The sequence below is a fragment of the Salminus brasiliensis genome, chromosome 4 (assembly GCF_030463535.1).
Source record: "Salminus brasiliensis chromosome 4, fSalBra1.hap2, whole genome shotgun sequence".
NCBI lineage: Eukaryota > Metazoa > Chordata > Actinopteri > Characiformes > Bryconidae > Salminus > Salminus brasiliensis.
In genome coordinates this window covers 29329084-29342997 of record NC_132881.1, presented here as the reverse complement: position 1 = coordinate 29342997, position 13914 = coordinate 29329084, and the positions used below count along the sequence as shown (strand labels likewise).

At 40.0% G+C, this 13914-nt stretch overlaps 1 protein-coding gene across 16 annotated transcripts in view; it reads left to right on the top strand.

Moving 5' to 3' along the window:
• kcnma1a (potassium large conductance calcium-activated channel, subfamily M, alpha member 1a) overlaps positions 1-13914 on the top strand; it is a 199751-nt gene that overhangs the window by 110457 nt on the left and 75380 nt on the right. For all 16 annotated transcript variants that reach the window (XM_072677908.1, XM_072677904.1, XM_072677900.1 and 13 more), the window contains exons 6-8: positions 10188-10263; positions 11397-11472; positions 11908-12078. In XM_072677908.1, coding sequence (XP_072534009.1) covers positions 10188-10263; positions 11397-11472; positions 11908-12078 — 323 coding nt within the window. The remainder of the gene's footprint in view (positions 1-10187; positions 10264-11396; positions 11473-11907; positions 12079-13914) is intronic.

Below are 13914 nucleotides of genomic sequence, written 5' to 3'. Positions count from 1 at the left end.
CAGGAGAAGATGTGTAGAAGGTTGATGTAGTGTAAGGTCATTCAGAGGATCTTCAAGAGTAGAACTTGTTTCAATGTTGGAGCCGCAGCCTACATTTCTCGGAGGTCGTGAGACAACTAGTGGTTCCGTCTGGGCAGTCAGGGCAGCTGTTTAGGAGCCGGCAGGGTGGCTAAACATTCCATGCTCATTCACTTCCCCATTGGTAATGATTTTCTGTCAAGCTGTGTCTATGTCAAAGTCGGGGGTGACCCACAGGTGAGCGAAAAGTGCAGTGTCAGGGGACTGGGGGAAGTGCACTTGTGATATTTTTGCCTGTGTGTGTGTGTGTGTGTGTGTGTGTGTGTGTGTGTGTGTGTGTGTGCGAGTTTCTCTGTGTCCTTTTGGCTGAGAAGAACTAGGGCAGTAACTCTGTCCCTCAAAGGCAATGGAGTCTGCACAACAAATGCAAATGCAGTCCCATACACATACACACACTCAGATGCCCACGCACATGAAAGCATACACACTTATGTTTATCCTGATTCTCATCAGGTAGTAAAACACTGCTGCTCACCAGCAACTCTAGACTGAAAGAGAATGAATGTCAGTTTCCTTACATCCTGGTACAAAATGGTCTAGCTAAAAAGTGAATAATTGAACACTTGATGAAGTGGCCTACCTTACATGATGTGTGCTACATTCTGACAGCTGCTGTTTTATTAATAATGTCTTGTTAAATTGTTATTACAAGGGTATGGATGAGGCAATCATTTGTCATGGTGCTGTTCACTCAAAAAGACTGTGAGGTCTAAAACCCTCACATTGGCTGAAGTCCCCTGCACCCAGCTCTGAGCCCCGAGGAGCAGAGGCTCCAAAATGATGAAAGAATATGAAATAGCCTCTGTGTGATATCGCCAGCCAAGTCATACGGGTGTGCTACATGCAAAATATCACCAGTCTAGTAATCTTGCTCATTAAGGGAGTAATTCAAATCCCTTCATCTGTAGACATACACCAGGGCTTTTAGTGGTAAACCCGCTGTAGTGGAAGTGGTCTTTTAATGAAGACAAATACCAAACACTTGCACACACCAAATTATTTTAGGGCATTTCTTTGGATGGTGCACTAATAATGCTCTACATTAATGTTTGTATTTGGCAGTCTTCTAAGAAAATATTATTAGACCATGCACTGGATAGATTTTGTTATTTTATTGAACGTCAGAAGAGCAGAAAGTTTTAGCTAAGCTAGACTGAGATGCTGGAAGAGTGGGTGCATAAACTAACATGGGGTAAAATGTAACTAGGTAGGTCCAGCTATATAACAAATAATGTGTAAAAGTCTAATTTGAGTCTTTTCTACAATCCACAATAGAACAGTAAATTATGTACTCTACTTATTACCTATTACTCTAACAGGCTGCCCAACAAAAACACTGCTCATAATAACAAACTTAGGATTGACAGGAGAAACATGCCAGACGCCCCTTCTCCTTCCAAACTAATGTTGTATAAATATCCATCGCTACCTTCTGTGTCCAGTGATTAATTTCAAATTCTTTGTCTATGATTTATGGATGTTTATTTATTGACTTCTGTCAGTTGTGACTTTACGCAGCTGCCTGAAGATACGTTGTGTAAAATGCTTTTGTAACATAAAAAAGTAACTTATTCATAAGTGGTTCATTTGATTTGAGTTGTGTGCATATGCCACACAGTTAAAACTCATGTTCACTTATCATTTGAATCACTCTCATGGTGGCAGTAATGTAGCACCTTTTTGAAAAAAGTATTTGAGAGCTAGCTACGCAGAGTAACAGCCTCCACGCAGCAGGGGTAAGTCGTAACCCAATGTCATATCTTCCTAGAAAATCAAAAAGATGTCTATATCTCTTGGAAGGACCTTTGGAAACCCCCAAGTGTGGTCAGAAATAATTGGATACATTTGACACAGCCTTTTCTGATATTTCAGATATTTTTTCAGCATTTAGGTTGAAATAATTGCACCACGTTACATTGAATTACTAATTAATATCATTGTTCTTGTATAAATTAATTCATGTTTTACTGACTATATTTTAACCCCACCTATGGAAGCTGTTAAGTCTGCTCACATATTGCTTATTGATGAATTGTTAATAAACAGTTGGAAACGTAATTCGCAGTGGTGGAGGTTGCTTATATTAAAACATTATTAATTTATGTTATGTTATTAAGTTATGAATATTTGCATTATATTCAATTTATACATTTTATACATTTGATCTTGTATTGGTATCATGCATAAATAACCAGGTTTAATTATGACCCAAATCAAACACAGCAGTTGTTCTTAAGCTTTTCTTATTGTTCTCTGTATGTTAACATATATACTGGCTCATATTAATATCACAGTAGTACATTCAGTAGATGACTTACTGAATGTTGATAACACTACTTTAAGTTTACGTATTCAGTTGCTGTGCAGTACTGTGCAGTAATCCCACTCTGCTTGTCATCAGGAGAAAGCATCTCCATATTGGCCTGTTAGCTACTAATGACTGATACTAATGACTGATCAAACTGTTTTCCCAGATTTAGCTTGAACACTCCCTTTCCTGAGTGGAGAAATTTCAGTCAGCGTTCCAACATTATAGTGTCTCCATGAGCAAGCCTTTCCAGTAACGTGACCTGCTTTGAAATTGGACATTGATTAAGACAATGGAGAAGCGTGCCTTTTTGGTTGTAGTGGAACGTCAAGCTCCACTTTAGGAAAAATAGAAAGCAATCTTCTTAAAGTGGTGTGAAGCGAGTAGTTCTCTCAAGGAGACTGTGCGAATTAATAAAAGGTTCTGTTCAGACGGGCAAGCCGCAAGTCATATCTCTTCTTCTGCCCATCTAATTAACGTCAGCCTTAACCCTCGTTCCACACAGCTGCCCATAAAGCCGAGACTTTTTTTGTGATCTAAGGCCTTCTTAGAAATGCTCTCTCAGCACTGGTCCTCATGGGCCACATTGAACCGAGTACAGTAATTGCACTGGCTAACATGCAGACATCCTGTGTATATTTGACTAAAGATATTGAAGCTCTTTTCAAATCCCTCGTTAAGCTCTTCACTCATACTGTATATTTATGAGCTATTTTGCAAATTGCCAGATTAGACCCAGTGCCTGCTGGGGACTACTGGGTATTTCACTTCAGAACTACCCTTGCCATGCCATGCTTATGACATCTCAACCAAACAGGGTGTTTCCCCATCTCCCTCAGTGAGCACAGAAGAACATCTTACATAACACTGCCACCTGGTGGTGTGAAGCGCTGCTGTGCATCCACACTGTGCTTTTCCTCTTTCCCTCTCTGAATAAAGCAGCTTTGCTGCCACACTGCTGGCATGAATAGCCCTCGGCCTGGCCGGACAGGAAGCGTCTCTTTCAAAAGAACATGACCAACATTAGAGGAGGAAACCAATTTGTGCTATAAGCTTCTTTCACGTGCAGAATAAAATCCCACCACCCCGTCACGTGGCAAGCCCCACTGGCACTGCGATACATGACCAGTGCATTCTGGGAGCTGTTTTCCTGCTGGGAGTAATCCAGGACATTATCCCTCTTTACAAATGTCCATCCCATGCTGATTGAGAAAAGGAAGCAGTGGCGTGTGAGTGCGAGACACGTGACGCGGCGTGTGTGTGAGCTTGGGATGTGAATGAAGTGGGCTACCATGGTGCCAAGCTCTCAATAAGCATGTCATTTGTACACATGTGTTCTGTAAGCCTGGCCCAGCGTGTCAGCTTGGCCTAGTCGCCTTTACCCTGATCTTCTGCTCGCTGCCTCTTTCACATCAGTCTCTTCTCCAGTTCCTGCCTAACTCAACTCATTTGTCTCAATCATTTGTTGGGGTTTTCTTGGCAATGAATACTGTATGTCTTGAACACCTCATTTAGCAGCTGACAAGTTTTAACTCTTTGAACCCTTGGCTTTTTAGTTTATTAGTTATTTAGTTATTAGTTATTTAGTATTCCGTATCTTTTATGATATATATATATATTATATATATATATATATACAATAGGTGATTAAGTATCTACTATGAATTATGTAGTTTCCTAATAAATGTTTTTGTTTTTACTGTAAATTATTTAATAGCTAAAATAAATAATTTAGCCTTCACACTAAATGATGCAATATCCACAATCAGTGATTCAGTATCTAGTACACATTATGCAGTACCTGCATTTAATGATTTGGTTTTTACAATAAAGGATTTAGTATTCACAATAAATGATTCAGTATCCACAATCAATGATTCATTAACTAGTATAAATTATGCAGTATCTACATTAAATGATTTGGTCTTTACAATAAAGGATTCAGAATTTAAAAAAATATTCAGTATTTACTATCAGAAACATAGTATCTACAGAAAAATAATTACATTTATCCTGGAAATGATTCAATAATTAATATAAAACAAATATGTAACCTATATAGTTTGATGGTGAGGAATTAAATTTTAGGCCCACATACATAATTCAGTCAGATTTTATTATCTTGGTATAACTTACAGTTGTTATAATTGTTATTTCCTGTCATTATTTTTTTTTCTCATCAAATAAGATGAGAAAGGCCAGCAAAAGGCTGCCTTCTTTTGATGGTGCATCACTCCGTTTATGATGAACTCTTGCAGAATTTTAAAGTTAATTGAATATTGATATAATTGACTCAGATTGCTTTAGACGTTACAAAATCAATGCAGTTGAATCACCATCCTCACATGGAAGCATTAGGATGCACTGATTCAGTTTTGTAGACTGTCAGCATAAAGATCACACCACAGACCACAGCAGATGCCCCAGCAAAATACAGTGGATTTCAGTGTCTCATGAATGCAGAGCTGGATTACGGTCTTTAATTTAGACCATGATTATGTTACCGAAAATTGTTTTATTTCGACAGTAAATTGTGAGATTTTGGCTACATTGCGGTTCCACTTTGGCCTCAGAGAAACACACATATCAGTGTAGTGCTTGTGATTAATTTTAGGATTATTGCTTTTGTTCCTGCTTCTTTTTTCCAATTTCAGCTGCTCTAAATCCCCAGAAAGGTTTAGGATATGCAGAAGCACTTCACCTCATGCAGACGTAGCGCATTAGTGTTGGGCAAAAAAATCCTATGAGTCCCTTTGGTGACGGAGAGTGGGCAAAGGGGAGATATGTGTGTGGGCGTTGCAGATTAAAGCGCCGAAAAGATGAGCCTTGCAATCCCAGGCTGCCTCTGTTCACAGTCAGGCAGCCAGACAGCGCTGCCACAGGTGTCTCTTTTAGATTGTATTCCATCCTGGGGTGTAAGGGTATGTAATACACTCTGTCATTCAGACTTCTTCAGGCTGTACTGTGGCTGACTGGCTGTCTTCTCGGCATCTTAGTGTTCTGCTCTTTTTTTTACTAGAAAGCAGGTTGATATGGTTATTTGCTGACTTTGTGAAGAAGCATCTTTTTGAGTGTGTGTGAAGTTCGGGAGGAGCAAGACTAGAGGGTATATCAGAGTCATGATCTCCAGTAAGATTCTGGTGTTTCGTGGTGTACGGGGCATCCTTCAGACTGAGGCTGTCCAGGACAACCGGAGACGCAAGAAGTCGTGTGGTGATCTTTTTCACAACGGCTACCGCGTTAGAACAGGAGAGGCCAAAGAGGGCGATGGCCTCCTCTACTCCCTCTCCTCCTGTCTCCGCATGCTTTTCAACTGGGGTAAGAGAGTGTGGCTGGGGGTACTCTTAAACAGCTCCACCATGACTCTCATACACTCTTAAAAATAGAGATGCTACAAAGGGTTCTTTGAGCAAAGCCATAGAAACACCATTTTTGATTCCATAAAGAACCATTTTTGTAAAGGAGAATCCGTTTTAAAGGTTTAAAGTCGGTGTTAAGTTTCTTGTGCCAATTTAAAGGTTTCTTCACACTCTTTTATAAAAAATGATTCTTCAATGGCATCATTTAAAGAACCCTTTTTAGCATCTTCATTTTTAATAGTGTATGTGAAGTTTTTGCTTTGAGGTTTTTAATGGATTGCAGATATGGCAACCTTGGGCAGATACCATACCGTAAACATTGATTAAATGTTGAAATAGGAGTAAATCTACCTGAATCAGCATTGCAGAGAAATATCATATTTATCTCTGTGGGATTACGAAGGCAGTAAAATGATTACTATGTAGATATGTACAGTAGTGTCACGTAAACATGTGTTTCCTCCAGAGATGATCAGATATGTTTTTTGAGTGACTGTGACTATATTATTACTACTTATTATTATTATTATTACTTTTTCTAGTTGAATCTTTTCCAGTAGTCGATAAAGTGTTTAGAAGCTTTGAAAGGCTGAATATGGTTTGTGTGTGTCCAGTTTAGTCTGGTTGGTATTTCTTTACCTTTTTGACTCTTATCACTCAATTAATCATTAAGATTGCAGATTGCTTGATCAGACTAATATAACTGCTTGCAAAAGCTGGTGCTGTTAGGTATTGTTTGACTAAATGATCAGCAGGTCTCTTGTTTTTAGAATGCCTGTGTATTTTTCACATTTTGGATTATAGGGAGGCTAAATTTTCTTTGGCATTTTATAGTCCATAAAGATATTAAAGTTTGGATAAAGGAAGATTACATTTACATTAATAAAGTTGATGAAGTCAGGATGTCTGTTTTCTTAATGTCAGGTTCATTAGTATTTGAACAGTGACAAGCTTTATCATTTTGCTTCTAAACCGTTTATGGGTTTGAAACATGATTGAAGTGTAGACTTGTGGCATTAATTAAGAGTTTAACAAACATATTGCATTACTGTAAAGGAATTACAACCATTTTTACATAGTGACTCCATTTCAAAAGTAATCAAACATTTAACTGCTAAAGAAGTTTCATAGCCAGCCTGGATTTGCATGCAACTATTAAAAATTTGCTTATATTTTAATGAGTCTTAGTGTGTCCAATTACTTTTGAGCCTGTAAGAATGTAGGAACTATGCTAAACAAAAGGGCAATTTCTAAACTGTTCATGCAATATCTCTGTTAACCCAATATGAGGTGAATCTGAGGTGGTTTGGAAAAGCAAAGTTATGAAAATTGGTCACTTTCCAAATACTAACGGACTTGGCTGTATATTGTCACCAAAAGGGGTTTTCACAGGAAACACTGACCAGATAGAAGATAGAAGCACATTTCTAAAAAGGAGACTTATTTACTTTTTATTAATGTTATTGTTCTTTAAAACGCTCCTCAAATGACATTATACACTGTATGTCCAAATGTTTGTGGACACCCTACTAAATAATGCATTCTGCTTTTCTAAGTTGCACCCATTGCTGACACAGACGTGTATAAACATAGCTTGTCTAGAACCTGTGGAGAAGTGTTGCCAATAGATCTTGTCTCTCTGGAGCAGATAAACATGATTCTATTGGCACCATGCCTAATGCCAGGCATGGGCTAGAGGGGTATAAAGCCCCACCCCAGAAGTGGGTTGGTGATCATCCAACATCCTGACCTCACTGATGTTCTTGTCGCTAAATGCCATCGAATCCTCAGCAATTCTCCAAAATCTATCAGAAGGTCCTCCCTAGACTGTAGAGAGTTACTCCAACAAAAGCAGAATAAACTCTTTTTAATACCCTTGATTTTAGAAAAAAAAACATGATTGAGCAGGTGTCTCAATACTTTTGTCCATATTGTGTATATTGCATTGAACACTCAGATCAATAGAGACATAACTGTTGTATGAAATAAAATTGAGCTGTGGATGTGTCATTACCTTTAGCTCTGAAAAGCAACATCATGGACAGTTTCAGTGTATATAAAGGCAGTATATCGCCCACCACTGGTGACAGCCTTACCCTACATACTCCAGGCTTCTGCAGTAGCACTATAGGCAAAGCCTAGAACGTTTTTTTGAGCGGAACTCAGAACACGTACTTCTCAGACGACTAGCGACTAGTCAGATATCTGGAGCGTGTCTGTGTAAATCTTCTCAAATCCAATGTTTGCATGTCTGAAAAGAGTGTTTGATGCGATGTTAAGAGTGTTGAGATTAATCTAATCATCGCTCTGTGTGTGTGTGAGACATGGAGAGTGTGTGTGCTGCAGGGCTGTGAGAGCTACAGGGCTAGATTGATGTTATGTAAGCAGCCTGGTGAAGCAGGTGTTGCATTGTTCTTTAATCTGTTCCCTGATGCGCTCATTTTGGCACCTATCTCACACACTCTTTTTCTCTTTCTCTCTCTTACTCACTCTTACACACACACACACACACACAAACTCAAAATCTAACTCTTCATGACAAGTGGAAGACTGTGCACAGCAGTCTTTTGTGCTTCTTTTGATGTGTTTGTAGTGAGAGATGTCCTAACCACTCTCACTGCTGTGTACTCAGGGTAGTAGGTGTCACTTTATTTCTAAAGATCTCTGTGTTTTATTAAAGCTGCAACAGAATGCATTTATGGATATTTTAAGATGTTCTGTATAAATTTGTTTATGGGTGAGAAATGCTCTGATTGGGCTTTACAAGCCTATTTACAACCCTGTTATTTTGACTCAGAATGAAACAGTGTTTTCCTTTTATGGTGGGCTGCTTTTATTGGCTGGTTTACATCACTATGGTGGCCCACAGTCACATAGCATAGTTTAACCTAGCCTAGCCAAACTTAGCATAGCTTTTTCGACAATATCAAGAATGGACTTTTTTATAATATTCCCAATCTTACCTGATATTGTTGCTGTCATCTCTGGGTCTTCTCAGCTTGTTTTTTTTTATTAGCCTTATAGCCACCACCCAGCTGCCCACACAGTTCCTTTGTCTTACACTGGTGATACGGTAGCTTTACATACGCAAACCACAAGGGCCGTAAATGTTATTTGCAGTGGAACACAGCTCAATGCTCGGAGGGCTTTTTTTTTTTACCTCTAGCCAACACCTGCCATGAACCACGGTGCCAAAAGAAACTCATCATTCATAAGTTCACAGTGCTAATCAGAACTCCCATCATCCAACTGTTCCAGTTTACCATTGTAGAGACCCTTTATTATCCCTTAGAAGTCTATGCTGTTGGTTTGCTGTGCTATTCAAATGTAAACACACAAGTACATGATTGATTGCATAGTTGTAGACTTGCATAGTACTTTTACATCAGATCTACAGTCTGTATCAACATGGTTCAGTCTGTTCTGATGTGTTTCTGTTTGTTTTAATGTCAACAAATAAGAAGCACATGTTAAGTATGTAAAGAAGGATTTTTTTTCTGGAAAACAAGACAGCATACACAGTGACTTCATCAAAGTCAAATCATGCTAGATTAGTCTAGTCTACTCCTGGTGGCCTCTCTTTGTGCTCACAATCACAAATGTGGAATCAGTTTAGAATCTTCATATTCAACAGAATGTCTCCACTTCATTGAGCTGCGAGTGAGAAATAATGAATAAAATATGACAGCAAATCGTAGTCATCACTGGCTGCAACTGTGACTGAAGTATGATTGTAAACCACAGAGCATTATCTGAACATTTACCTTTTATGTTTACTAGATACATTTAGTCACTGTCACACAAAAAACTTCTGTCTCCTTATCTCAGTAATATGCTGTGTCACATCATTAAAATCTGTTTATTAGTTGTTATTTGCATTGTCTCAAAATGACATTATCAATTGATCAATAGAAATGCTCCAAAATCACCATTCACCATTTTGGAGCATTTTTATTGGTCTAAAGTCAAAGTTTCAAAGTTGTCCTTTTGGAGACACAAGGTTTTTGTGTAACAGTGACCATATTTGTTCTCATTATGTCTAAGTGTGCACTTTAGGGTTGAAGTGGTGTCCCAGTAAAGTCCCTGTAGTCTTGTTTATGATGTAAATCCCTGCTTTAGGATTAGCCATAGAACGTGAATGCTTTGTATGGAAATTGAACTGTCAGCGTCTGTTTTAACAAGTTGTCACACTTTATGTTGATGGCCTTCTGTAGCTCATGTATAAATTCTCAAGTTGAAACTCTCCTGAACTCTCTTATGAAACCCAGCTGATTATCAATTTGGTTGAAGAATAGGTGAGCATCTACATCTAGTTTCTAGTGGGCTGTCAAAACAAAGTGTTACCCAAGTTACCCTTTACCCTGATTGTTTATTGATGTTTTTTTGTGGCACTTGTGGAAACATGTGGTTTGTAACCTTGTAATTCCTTTTTTGTCTTGCAGGTCTGAGATTTCTAAGAGCCTTGAGATTGATACAGTTCTCAGAAATATTACAGTTTTTGAATATCTTAAAAACAAGGTAAGGCCGACCACCTGCACTCCACAATGTTCCTATGTTGCCCAGTAATGACTGTGATGGTAAGATCTTTAGTTCAAGGTACAATAAGTAGCGAAACACTTCGCTTGTACGTGCACACTGCTGACTCACTGCTCATCACATAAGCCACATAGCTTGGCTTCCACAGAAACGTTGCGATGGTGACCACGCTGTAACAGCTAAAACTAAGGCATCTTCCCACAGTCTTCTGCGAGCTTTCTCTTCTCATCACTTTAGAACTGTCTGTACCTACAGACCTCAATCTTCCTCAAAGTTCTACCTATTATCCTCATTCTCCTTATTGTACCTTAACTCTAAGCAGAGCTCACTTAGTGATGTTCTCCTCACTCTCTGAGACTCTGCACTCTCTGTGTGTCTCTAGTAGTCCTCCAGCCACCTCATGGAAAGCCCTGCAACCTCCCAGCTTTGACCCAGATGTCAGGCAGAGCTTATAGCTCGGCAGTGTTTTGATATTAATCCCCCGCTGTATCTGCATTTAGTGTGCTGTAGGTAAGAAAAGAGCACAGTGCAGTGTGATGAACGAAAGCGCCTGGGGCTGAGGCTCTTTCGCAAACAAGCCTTGATTGATTCCTCCTCCAGCAGGCCAAGCACGAGAGACTGACACTCTGTGGCATTTTGATGTGATTAAGTCAGGGAATCAGAGAGGAGAGGGAGAAATAGCGTGCACTCTGTGGTTGTAGGACTGGTAGAAGGTTATTTCCATTGCTACCTCAGAAATTGGGATTTACTCTTTAAGTGCAGTGACCAGCTTCAGTGATGTGAGAAATCGCTCACACTAAGAGCACACAACTCTTAGCCAAAGAGAGGCAGATCAGCTGAGCACTATGAGTGTTTTGCCTCAACAGCTGCAAATATCTGTTTGGCAAAAAAAGCTGAGCTAAGCTGTAGTCAGAAATGGGGTTCCACCTGTATGACTGAACTTGAAATCATGGTTTTATGATAACCTGTGTTTGCTCCCAGTAAGCGGTGAAGTGGCGGCGTCCCTGGCCAACCTCGCCATGTGTGTGTTGGGCTCAGTAGATGACTGATTAATCTGTACGTCAGTGCGATGTGTTTCACTTTGAGAGGTGTGATGTAACTCTCGTCTCTCACAGTAATTCCATCAAGCTGGTGAACCTGTGTTCCATCTTCATAAGCACATGGCTCACAGCTGCAGGATTCATTCATCTGGTGAGTGAGAAAACACACACAAGCCCCCCAGCCTCTCTCCAGCGAAACAAACATATGAGTATAAATTCAAAAAAAGAAAACATTCGTGAAGAGGAACGAAGTCCTATCACATGACCAACCAACACCCGTATTCGGTATTTGTAGTTTTTGTTATAGCAGAGATGCTAAAAATGCAGTTGTTCTCTTTATTCCCTTATCAGGATATGCCAGAGGACATCTGTGCCACTAGATGGCAGCAGAGACTCTGATCTACAGTAAAGCCACCTGTTTGGTTCCTTTCACAGTTCAAGCACGTAAAACCCCTCTTGGGTGCCCCACGTTCAGTGGCGGCTATAATCTGAAAAAACAGTAGGTGGCTGTAGAGGATCAGGCTTAGAGCTGAACTCGTGGGCCTTGGCTTGTCTCAGTAACGCTATTCATGCTCTCCCCCCTCAGGTGGAAAACTCAGGGGATCCTTGGGAAAACTTCCAAAATTCTCAACCACTTTCATATTGGGAATGTGTGTACTTACTCATGGTCACTATGTCCACGGTGGGCTACGGAGACGTCTGTGCGAAAACCACCCTTGGCCGCCTTTTCATGGTCTTCTTCATTCTCGGCGGTCTGGTAAAAGCGACTTTCCTCTCATCTGCACTTTGTCTGACAACCCTCTCTGCACATATTGTCCGTCACTTCACCTAGACTAAGATGACCATTTATTAGACGAAGCCCATTACTGTCACCTACCCATAGTCTTCATAACACCCCGATGAAATGCTTACCACTTTGTATATTTCCACAGTGTCTTTACAATGCCTGTTCTCCACCGTCAAAGATCTCTCCTCCTGTTTTGCCACTGTAGCACATGTAGAGTTTACATGTACATGTATGTTGAGTAGAGTTTTGATACTTAATTGTATGACATGCCTAAAGGCTCCACCTCTTGATTAGGAACATGTTGAATATTTTTATTAATGCTAGTTTGTGAGAAATGTGAAGTATTTTGACAAAATCTGATAATGTTGTTGCTATTCTCTTAAAGCAGTTGCGGTTTCAGGAAACCCCACCCTTCTGTGTCCCTCCCCGAATTCCAACAAACACAGTGGCAGGATGATGGCCCATAGTTCTGATTGAGCGTTACCACAGCAACAGCAGCCCTACAACACACTGCTGATAACCTGTAGTTGCAGCTGAACATACTAACTGTTTAGTCAAGCACATACAGCTCACAGACCCCAGTACTGACCAAAACGTTTTTGCCAAGGACATAAAGCTCACAGACCCCAGTACTGACCAAAAAAAGTTATTGCCAAGGACATAAAGCTCACAGACCACAGTACTGACCAAGAAAGTTATAGCCAAGCAGGTATAGCCCATAGACTACAGTACTCACCAAACGATTATACAGATTACAGTACGGTTAGTACGGACTAGTGCGGTTATTATTAAAACGTTGTAGCCAAACACACACAGGTCACAGACAATAGTACTGACCAAAACGTTAGCTTACCCACAGTTTATAGGGTATGTGGACTGAATAGATATAGCCAAAAACATCTAACTTACAGACTACGGTACTGACCCAGTATCCAGATTGCAGGGCAATACATACCAGGTAACAGGAGCTAAACACATACAATTTATGGGCTGTAATACAGCTCAAATAACTATGGCCACAGTGGATTACAGAGTACAGTAGGAACTTTAACTGTCATAAGAAAACCTCATGTTTCTAAAATGATAACTTTATAGCAGCAGTGTTTTAACATCTGTTAATGTAATACAAATAACAGCAACAAAATGTAACCCCAACATACATATTTTACAGGCTGCAATACAGCTTAAACATCACATTTATCTTAAAGACCAGATAAAAATAAACCTGTTATCACTCAGGTCCAGGTACATGATACAGACTACAACACAGATACAGTCCAAATAGTTCTGGACTGTATACACGCATAGAGCAGATTAGATAGACCAGATACAGACGACACTCAGATGCAGAGCAGATGCAGACCGTACCGAGGCACAGATAAAAACTCCAGCTGTCATGGAGTTACCATAGAGATATGTTCTTTCTTTGTTTCGGAGAGGCCTGGAAGTTATCATAGCCCTGTTCCCTGCTTTCTATCAGCAGCCCAATTAATGACTTCAGTATGGAAATGTTGTAAAGCGTCAGCTCTGATCAGACAGATGTCATAATTCATTTGGGCCCTAGAGAGCCGCAGCGCAGCTTTGGTTTTAGAGAAAGGCCTCAGACAGGACAGGGATCGGCGCTGAGGAGGCGAAACAGAGCCGAGCTTTCGTCAGGACACGAGGCTGCGAACTATGCAAAATGCATCCAGCTCATTTCCAGCCACACTAATGAGTCTTAATGTGTTTTGCAGCTGTGGGCGCTCAGCCTGGACTATTCAAATCAACCTGCCACATCATCAGTGTTTGTTGGACAAAACATGGCAC